The sequence below is a fragment of the Bacillus rossius genome, chromosome 15, assembly GCF_032445375.1.
Source record: "Bacillus rossius redtenbacheri isolate Brsri chromosome 15, Brsri_v3, whole genome shotgun sequence".
Lineage (NCBI taxonomy): Eukaryota > Metazoa > Arthropoda > Insecta > Phasmatodea > Bacillidae > Bacillus > Bacillus rossius.
This window is the reverse complement of record NC_086342.1, coordinates 4,940,996-4,951,819: the sequence shown is the minus strand read 5'-3', so window position 1 is coordinate 4,951,819 and position 10,824 is coordinate 4,940,996. Positions and strand designations below refer to the sequence as shown.

Genomic DNA, 10,824 nt, shown 5'->3' with positions numbered 1-10,824 from the left:
TCCGCATATTGTCACTTAAGAAACACCACCACCTAAGTGACTTTTTTTTTTTTAAGCACATTAAACTCTGAATTCATAAAGCTAAAAGTGATTGCCTAAACATGCAAATTAGTGGTTTGCGAAATTTGTTAGCTAGAGCAAAGAGGAAGGTCTGTCGCTGCTGTAATGTTAACTTTAGCGGTGGCAAGGATCTTGCAATCTTAATTACAAACGAATGATATTGCAAGAAACTTATGTTGATATAAAAATATCTACACTTGTAAAAGCTACATGTATAAAATTATTTTATCCTGTGTCACTAACCAAGCATAATTAAGGTGTAATCCACCTTGGAATAATAATAATTACAAAAGTTAACCATGCTCTGCTACTTCTTGTAAGATTTTATTCTGAGCTCTCTAATTGGTATTTACCACATTACAAAAAGGTCTATAAGCAAGTTATAGCCTCGCAAGGTAAAATTTATTTTTTAAATGTCCAGTGACAAATTTAATTTAAACCAAACAAGCTCCTGTTGTAGAGTTATTGTGGACTGTAGATTACATACTCGGTGACTAAATGAACCGTAAATTAAAATGAGAAACAATACTTGTAAATCGGGCATTACTTTTCAGGTAGGATTACATATGTTGTTTGTATAGTTCGTTACCTTTCATCAACTTGTCAAGTCATCCCACCAAGATTTCTGTATTGTTGCAATGTCTGCATGCACCAACAATTGAGCAGCACACTAAAGCTGACAGAGGCAAAACTATTGTGGACTGATATATAAATTAGGATATGGTTATAGAATCAATTAATTTGAGTTTAAAATTGTTTATTTATAACTTGCAGTATAAAATTTACAAGACAGAATGTACACAGTGTGAGGTGACTCCGAAATGTTTGTGCTCTGGCTATGTCTAGGCCAGCCAAGCAGTTCTCTTGAGTATTTGTTCACTGGCTGACTGTTTATGCCGAGGCCAATCCGGCACGTCTTGGAACATTGTTGCTCTGGCTAACTGTGTATGCCGAGGGCAATCCGGCACGTCTCGGAGCATTGTTGCTCTGGCTAACTGTGTATGCCGAGGCCGGCAAGGCAGGTCTCGGAACACTGTCGCTCTGGCTAAGTGTGTGTGCCGAGGCCGGCAAGGCAGGTCTCTGAACACTGTCGCTCTGGCTAACTGTGTATGCCGAGGCCGGCAAGGCAGGTCCCGGAACACTGTCGCTCTGGCTAACTGTGTATGCCGAGGCCGGCAAGGCAGGTCTCGGAACACTGTCGCTCTGGCTAAGTGTGTGTGCCGAGGCCGGCAAGGCAGGTCTCGGAACACTGTCGCTCTGGCTAAGTGTGTGTGCCGAGGCCGGCAAGGCAGGTCCCGGAACACTGTCGCTCTGGCTAACTGTGTATGCCGAGGCCGGCAAGGCAGGTCTCGGAACACTGTCGCTCTGGCTAAGTGTGTGTGCCGAGGCCGGCAAGGCAGGTCTCGGAACACTGTCGCTCTGGCTAACTGTGTATGCCGAGGCCGGCAAGGCAGGTCCCGGAACACTGTCGCTCTGGCTAACTGTGTATGCCGAGGCCGGCAAGGCAGGTCTCGGAACACTGTCGCTCTGGCTAAGTGTGTGTGCCGAGGCCGGCAAGGCAGGTCTCTGAACACTGTCGCTCTGGCTAACTGTGTATGCCGAGGCCGGCAAGGCAGGTCCCGGAACACTGTCGCTCTGGCTAACTGTGTATGCCGAGGCCGGCAAGGCAGGTCTCGGAACACTGTCGCTCTGGCTAAGTGTGTGTGCCGAGGCCGGCAAGGCAGGTCTCTGAACACTGTCGCTCTGGCTAACTGTGTATGCCGAGGCCGGCAAGGCAGGTCCCGGAACACTGTCGCTCTGGCTAACTGTGTATGCCGAGGCCGGCAAGGCAGGTCTGTAGGTCGCTCGCCATCTGCTTGGCGCTGCTCTCGGCCGCTGCCGCCTGCTTGCCCTCGCACGCCAAGAGCTTGGCCGGCAGCTCCTCGAACAGGAGAGTCTCCTTGCTGAAGAAACCAGTCACCTCGGTCTCCACCTTGACCACCTCCGCCAGAGCCTTCGCCGTCTGCTCGGCGATGCACTTCTGCTTCTGGAACTTGTTCTTCTTGCCGCACTCTTTGAAGGCTGCCTGGAAGTCCACCACCTTGTTCTTGGCCGCCTCCACCTGCGAACAACCCACGAGCACATCCCTTTAGCATAGGACACACGTGTGACTGTATCTGAAGTGACGTTTTTTTATCTCGCCATCGCCACATTGTTCCGCTCAAATCATTGCTGAAATGGTGCTTGACCACAGCTAATGGTGGTTAGTAAGTATGAATTATAATCTCAGTCGATAAACATACTCGCATCCATAAAAAAAAATAATTGAAAACTGTTTTCGCAGTGGTGTGGGCATCTATCCATATGGTGCATCCACATTACATGTATAAAACAGCTTTGGGCTACAATGTAATCCTGCAGATGTGGCCATAACCTGTAGATTTGATTTGTTTATTTTATTAAATGCTATTTGAAGCGAGATCTTATGGGAAATGTTGAGTAGTTTTTCAACAACGGACAGATTTGAGTAACCTTTCGCATCCTGGGGCTATAGGTAGAGGGGGCCTCTAAAGTTACAGCACGCTTATGTCCGTCTGTGCTTTCCTCAACATGGTGTCTATGTGTCACTATTAGTACCCAAAAAAGTCATTAACTGCAGCCAAGTCATTCAAAAATCAATTTTTTTTAAGTATTTTAATTCTAGTCATTTAAATGCGCTGCTTTTGATGAAAACCTTTTTAATCCCCTAAATATTACAAATGATTTTGTTTTATATGTGATGTTTTCATGAGAATGCAGTGAATACTGAACTTCTCTTTGCACTTGATAATAGGTTTATATTAAAATATTTTTCAAAATGAAAACAGTAAAATTGTTAATTTAGTTGATTTGGACTGATCGTAACTCATGACACAACCATCGATACCATTCCAGAATTGGTTTCGAGTGGATTCAGGAAGCCATAGTGACCGAGTTATCTGGAATGCTAGCCAGGGGCAGTTATTGGCTAGCGTGAACGTGTGTTCGGGGAGAGGGGAAGACCGCTTGCCTGGGAGAGCAGGGTGCTGGCGAGGTCCACCGCGGAGTCCAGCTCGCCCGTGACGCAGGCGGTGGACGCCTGCACCAGCGACTGCACCTCGGCGTCCACCTGTCCCTGCCGGGCGTCCACGCAGGAGCTCACGTTGACCCCGAGGGTTGCCCCCTGCTGCTGGGCGCTGGCCGTCGCCTGCTCCACGGACTGGTACGCCTTGGAGATCTCCTCCTTCGCCTTGTCCTGCAGCTTCTGTCCCTGCTCGTCCACCCAGGACCTGATCCGGGCCACCTCCGCCTGCGCCTTCTGGATCACGGCGTCGAAGCGGTCCTCCCAGTTGCGCTCTGACGGGGCCGTCTCCGCCCCGCCGGCAGCCTGTCGCGTCCAACCAATCACGTTCTTTCCATCACCCTTGCAATGGGCAGAATTATTTTTATGTAATTTAATTTCATAGAACCACTCAGTCCGCTGTTTGCTTTTCAAATTCTTTCCATTTGTTGGATTCGGCATGCTGAATTCGTATCTTGTACCATAGAGGCCGAAGGTAAGGGTGCATTTAATTTGGGAAGCCTACAACTCACGTAGTTTCGGTTCCCTACCACGTTCGTGCAACTTCGGATTTCTCTCAAAAATTGAAATTAAAATCGAAGGGTTAGGTTAGGTTAGGTTATGTTAGGTCAGTCACAACATGCTTGTTTTCATTGGAAACTTCTGATGTAGCGGCTGAAGTGGCGTTAGTACCAAAACGCAAAACTTCGGAAATCTTCGGAAATTCTTGCAGGGAACCAACCGAAACTACGTGAGTTGTAGGCTTCCTATTTAATTTATAAGTCTAAATGAACCAATGAATTAATTTTTCTAGTTATCTTGGGTGTAAGCAACCTGTAGTGAATCATCTTACTTTATAGTGCAGGGTTTAGTTGTAAATAGTAAATCACCAAGCCTGGAGAACTTCTTTTACTTAAAAGGCAAAACATTAGAACCGACATTTTTTCAGGCAATTATACAATCATAATTTGAAGTGTTTTGGCCATCAATTAACAAATAATTGTCTCGCCTACCAATATAAAAATTAATGAAGTTTCAATCAAAAAAGGCTTAAAAGTGAACGGAAATAAATGGCTGGCCGGTATACAATATGTTTAGCATTTTACTTAAATGTTATTTTAATAACTTTTTTGGTACCCTTGCTTGATAATTACTTTTAATTAATTCATATATGAGTAAATGTTTTAGCTGCAGACTTGCGATGTCAGATGGCCAGTGGCAAAGGAGGATTTTGCGAGCTGAGACATTGATGGGTTTGACTCGCTCCTGGACAGGTATAGCTCAGCAATGGCCACAAGGGATGGAGGAGTTGCTCAGGGTTGGTCGACCAGTAAGTTAAGACCTTGCGGCAGAGGTGAATTGTTGGATACTTGGATACTCGGTCACATACACCCACTGCAACTCAGGTAATATGACTTTGAAAAAAAAAACTCTGAAAATTTATTTCAGTTTATGATAAATAGTATTATGTTTTAAATTTAAGTATTCATCTTAAAAAATATCCAGCACTGTGATGTATGATTTAATTTCAAAACTAAGAAAAAAAAATTAAAAGTTTTAGTTAGCTCAGACCAAATTAAACTTTGATAGTGAGACATTTCGTAATATAGTTGAAGACAAATATTTGACAGTGTGACAGAACCTTCAGAGACGTGAGCAAAGTCATCGAATTTTTAGAGTGTGTTTATTTAACTCGGAAACAAATATACTTATTTTGCAAACACTTCGCATACTTACACTGAGCCAGCAAACTGTAGCCACCGATATCAGAGCGACTTTCATGGTCGTCAGGATTCTTGTTTCTGAGAGAAGAGGCCGCCTTTTCTTTTTATAGCACGTTTCCATCCCCCTCTTTTTAGTTCTTTCGCGGTTTTGAAACATTGTAAGGCAGTCGCGGAGAAGTGGTTTTCTAAGTTTAAAAAAATAATGCGTGGGAGAGTGTTTGTCGAGGTGACAGTTTTCTTTGACTGACCGATTGAGAGGGAGATAAGCGAGGTAATAAACACTTATGGATGCACCGCGGCAGATAGCACCATAGATATGGGTCGCGCCACTTCACCTCTGCGATGACGCGTCACCAGGAAAAAGCGAGACCCGACGCTTCAAGAGGGAGTGGAAGCAACAATCAACGGCAACAATGGCGCCCGGACCTACCCGACATTTACAAAACTGGAAACTGGAAATAAGACACGACTCATATTAGACATTGGGTTTATTTTGAAAACTCTCTCTCTCTCTCTCTCTCTCTCTCTCTCTCTCTCTCTCTCTCTCTCTCTATATATATATATATATATATATATATATATATATATATATATATATATATATATATATATATATATATATATATATAAAGGTCAATATTATTTGTTATACAAACTGTATAGAAGGGCAAGTTTGCAATGAAACGAAACTAGACATTCGCCTGCAGATCTGTAACATTTTACATTAACGCGTGAGTTGTCTTGTAATATCCACCTTATATTAGCACAAGTTTAATCCTAACAATAATTTTGAGACCTTAATAGGTATCAAAGCGTAACTTATTGATATACAATCATACGTTTATAATCATTCTTATGGTTAATATGTATATTATACATATTAGACTTCAAAGAGAAATTAATTACCCTCAAAAAGCCAAAAAAAAACTTACAATTTTGCATCTGAATTTTAAAAATTCCCCGAACCACCCTCTGATAAAAGGGGGCCGGAGGGGGGGGGGGCATACCCCTGGTATAGCCTGGTCTCTCAAAACTGGGCATACGCCCTTGCGGTACAGTCCGGGCCTACACAAAAATTAATCCCGGAGCCGCCCCTGGATAGCAACGTAGAGCAATGGTTCGAAAATGCGCACTACAGCGTTGGTTCCAACGACATTATTTTGTTCTTATTCTGATGCAATTATGTAAGGGTGCAAAATACTACAAAATAAAGATTTTCGGTGAATTTAATAGGAATATAAAAGAACTGTTACAAAAAAAATTTACTCCAGAATGGAACAAAGCTAAATCTGCAAAGCATAGTCTGACCAAACTTCCTGTTCGCTGGGGTAATATACAGTTACAAAGATTTTATTAAACCTGTGTTTCCGTACCATGTGCGTCTCTGCCTGAGGACGGGAGCAGATAGCAGTTCCCGAAACGTCGCTTGTTTCTGTTTTAGAAAACTGTTGTGTTTGTTTCGTTTTTTCGTTTGGTCGTGTTTTTGTCTCGTTTTGACTGTTGTGCTGAATTTTTTTGGGTTCAATATTTTTGTGTTGTCATCATTTGTGGGTTTTTTTTATCCTTTCTCTCTCTCTCTCTCTTTTTTTTTTTTTTTGAAAATTATTGTGTTTGTTTCGTCTTTTCGTTTTGCTGTGTTTTTGTCTCGTTTCAACTGTTGTGCTGAATTTTTTGGGTTCGGTATTTTTGTGCTGTCATAATTTGTGGGTTTTTTTTCGTTCTGTTAGTTCATTTTTCTTTGTTTTTCTTTGTTTGTTGACCATATTCCTGTGTGGAGTATTGTGTGGCGTTAAATCCTGACAACAGCAATTTTTTTGCTTAATTTGTGTTTTTTGTCATTTGTGTTTTTTTGTAGTTTTCTTCTACAGACATACATGTGCTAAGCAATGGCGTATGTCCAAAAGCTTACATCAAGCCTTTAGCGTATGTTTATTTAACTCGGAAACAATTAATTATACTTATTTTGTAAACACTTTGCATACTTACACTGAGCCAGAAAACTGAGCCACCGATATATAAACTTTTTCTATTGTATTTATATATTTGAGGTTATGTTCCCGTATGTATAATTTATTTTACTTATAAATAATAATTATTTAATAAATAATTAAAACTTAATTAATTGGAAGAAACGTTCAATTGATTTTTAATTATTATTATAAATTTTATCGTGATAATTTTACTAAATGAAATCATTTTATACGCCTGTTTATATTAATTTTGAATACTGAGAATTTATTCAAAAAAAATTTAATTGATTGAAATTATAGGTACCTTACCAACCGTATTTATAACATCACTCCAGTCCTTTTATTATTTTATTTCTATTAATTAATTGAATGCTAAATTAAAGTTATATTTTTACTACGCCAAGTAAGTATAACTTCTAACGCGCGTACATAAGTGCAAGCACCCATTATTATTATTATTATTTTTTTCGTATGACGAACAGTTTCTAAACAACCGTACAGCTGTTAGTATTTACTTAGTGTTATGTAATTGACTTGCAAGCTGGCATAAAAAGTGAAAGTAAAAATGGGGGATGCCCCTCACCCCCCAACAAGACGACACGGGTTCGATTCTCGGCGAGGCCAGACACGAGCTGGTGGTTTTCCCGCGACTCTCCATCCAGTTCCTTCCAGTTCGCCTCGCCGTTTCTTGTCCGTATCTGACCACACCTAAGTTTTCACGAGACGTTAAAACATAATTCATTTTAAATCTATTTTGTCAACGTCTCTCTGTGGGACTTGTGATTTTGTACCGGGGCAATGAAATTCCCTGCATCTCTCCACACCTCTTTTTTTTTTTTTTTTTTTTTTTTTTTTAAATCACTTGCTCTGGATTTTCCGTGGCTGAAAAGTTTCATTTGAACAACGCTGTTTTGGCTATTTTCATTGTCGAAGAAAATTCATTGAAATATAGTAGGGGAAAAAATATTGGGCACAGGAATGTTTCTAAAGAATCTAAAGGACTATAATACATTTTTTTTATAAAGTTAGGCGCAAAGTCAGGTAGTCGCGTCTACGGGGTTTTCTCCTCCTTGAGATATCGAACTGTGCCAACAATGACACGGGTGGAGCCATAAAAAAAAATAAAAAAATCACGGAAAAATATCTGCGTGGAAGTTTGTAGACACATGTGGACACAAAATAACGTAACTAACTTTGAAGAGAAAGTCAATGTTCTCATTGTGACCGTATCAACCATGACCATGGCACATTTGACATGGTTTACAAGGGGTGGGAGGGGGAAGAGGAATTTCCCCGGAGCCCGGTTGCGTTTCGAAATTGTTGACAGAATTTATAGGAAACTTGCAAGTCAGACTATTACGCGCAGGTCACGTTTACAAGTTTTTAGATTTTGACGTGACAACGTCTAATAAATCGATGAACGCCGGTTGCACGCACTAAAAAGTCTCCCCTTACGCACATTGTCCCGTTACGCGGTGTCCCGTTACGCTCATTGTACGCTTGCGCCGCATCTATCTCTCTTCCACTCGATTGGAACAACCATCGATTTGACTTTTTCGAGGCACATTAAACTTGAAACACTCCCATTCGTTTCTTACTTTTCCTATCATCGTCCTATCCTTAACAGAATAACACAGATTGGAAGAAGTTAAATAGCAAACATGTATAAAAGTTATAGTTAAAATAATATCTTCGTTAAAGTAATAAACATATTTCAATTAATGAGTGAAAATAAAAGTAAATTTATCAATTAAATTGTAGATTTCATTTCACTCCTTTGTATCCATACAAAATAGTGATAATTCAATAAAAATGATTCAATTTTATTCATAAAAGAACAATAATTTCATCAATGTTTTGTTATGACGTTGTCTCGTTAAACTATCGTCCGTAAACCGACTTTACAGACAACCAATTTTTTTTTCATGTCGGGTTTTAAAATTTGAACATTAAATAATTGGGAGGGGCCTCGAAAAAACGATCTGTCCCAAGGCCCTCAGTTTCTCTGGACGGCCCTAACCACGCAAATACACGTGAGAAGGTTTGGGGATTAAAAACCATAACTGCGCAAGACGCAACAACCAACATGTCTGCTTTGTACACCGCAGGTCTCTTCTTTGTCTTCGGACAAATAAAGAAACTCGAGTTGGTAACTGGAAAGCTATTGCGTCGACATGGAAACGACGCAGTGGAAAAACTCTGGTATCGGGGGAAGGTTCAAGTGTTTACGCCAGAGGATGTGACCTGCAAATAAGGAAAATAATTCTCGCGTGTGATTGGCGTTTGGCGATTGTGTTCGAGTGCCGGCGACTATTTGTGGCCTGCAGTCGAGAATGTACGCCTCACGTGATTGTTGTTCTGGGACAGAAGTGAAAGAACTCTCGCGAGTCGATAGTAGCTTTGAGAGGCCAGTCTGCTTCGCGTCTTCCTGATTACACGGTTGTCAGATAACACCAAAAACAATGTGTCGAAACAACCCACAAAGTTCAGAATACTTTCCTCCCTATTGTAACGGAAGAAAAAGAAGCGGTAATATTTCTTCAATACCTGCTATCATATGAATCACCCCACAATCTTAACTTTCCTGCCAACGCCGTTTCTTGACTTTCAAAGTTGTACATTATTAAACGTTTTATATGTATGTTCCTGCATCCCTGACAACTAGTAGAAAGTAAACTGATTCTTATTTGTTTATGTGTAACATCTTATCTCTCGGTCCTCGGCATTTGGTGGGAGTAATTTCGAGAATGGAACGGAAGTCGCATGGAACGGAAATGTGTAACCACGGTGCTGCCGTCTGTGGCGGATGGCTCGAACCAAAGTTCACAAAACCAAAGGGAAACTTTATAACATTTACTGTTTAATGAATTCTAACAATATGGACAGTATTTTAATAAAATTGCTATTTGAAAATTAGTTGCAAAGCTGAGGGTTTTTTTTTTTTTCCAGCTTTTATAGGAGCCGTTTAATTATACAGTTTAAAATTTTGTCTGCTAACCAAATGATTAATTAGTTGACGTAGCTGCTCCGGCACGAAATCTGGTGGCGGGTGCGAGAACTACGCGTGGTCCGCGTCCAGAAATGTAGTAGAAAACACTATTTTCGTATATTTATTTCGCTTGCCATTATTTTAAAGAATTCTACGTTAAAGTTTCGTGTCCGAGTTTCGCATTGTACGTGTATTTGCAACACGAGAACACGTGAATTTGCTCGTCACCGAGATTATCGTATATTGCACTGAATAAAACTAAAATCCATTTTCAAAGTAATTTATTTTTATGTGTGTGTATGTTTTGCTCGCCAATGTAGCTTACTAGTTAATGTAGTTACACTTCGCCACGGAAGCAGGTATGCAGGCAGAACTTTCTGTCATTGCTCATTGCACAAATATGTTCAAATATCTATCTATGTATGCAAATTTCCATGGCGAAACAGTTTAGAAGTATAGCAGCAGCGCCATCTAGTGGCGAGTTATAGCAAAATGGATAGCATAAATTTTTAAAAAAAAATTCGTTGTCTGTAAAGTCGGTTTACGGACGATAGTTTAACGTGACAACGTCATAACAAAACATTGATGAAATGATTGCATACTTTTATGAATAAAATTGAATCAGTTTTATTGAATTATCACTATTTTGTATGGATACAAAGAAGGAGTGAAATTAAATCTACAATTTAATTGATAAATTTACTTTTATTTGCACTCATTAATTCAAATATGTTTATTACTTTAACGAAGAGATTATTTTAACTATAACTTTTATACATGTTTGCTATTTAACTTCTTCCAATCTGTGTTATTCTGTTAAGGATAGGACGATGATAGGAAAAGTAGGAAACGAATGGGAGTGTTTCCATTTTAATGTGCCTCGAAAAAGTCAAATCGATGGTTGTTCCAATCGAGTGGAAGAGAGATAGATGCGGCGCAAGCGTACAATGAGCGTAACGGGACACAGCGTAACGGGACACAGCGTAACGGGACACTTTTCTGTGCGTGCAGCCGGCGTTAATC

At 40.4% G+C, this 10,824-nt stretch overlaps 1 protein-coding gene across 1 annotated transcript; it reads right to left on the bottom strand.

Annotated features, from left to right (window-relative positions):
• Positions 1-800: 800 nt before the first annotated feature.
• On the bottom strand, positions 801-5,088 carry LOC134539355 (uncharacterized). The gene is made up of 3 exons (XM_063381330.1): positions 4,856-5,088; positions 3,089-3,445; positions 801-2,161 (listed from the first exon to the last, which is right to left on the bottom strand). The coding sequence occupies exons 1-3, from the start codon at positions 4,997-4,999 to the stop codon at positions 1,862-1,864; spliced, it is 801 nt and encodes a 266-aa protein (XP_063237400.1). The 5' UTR covers positions 5,000-5,088; the 3' UTR covers positions 801-1,861.
• Positions 5,089-10,824: the final 5,736 nt, after the last annotated feature.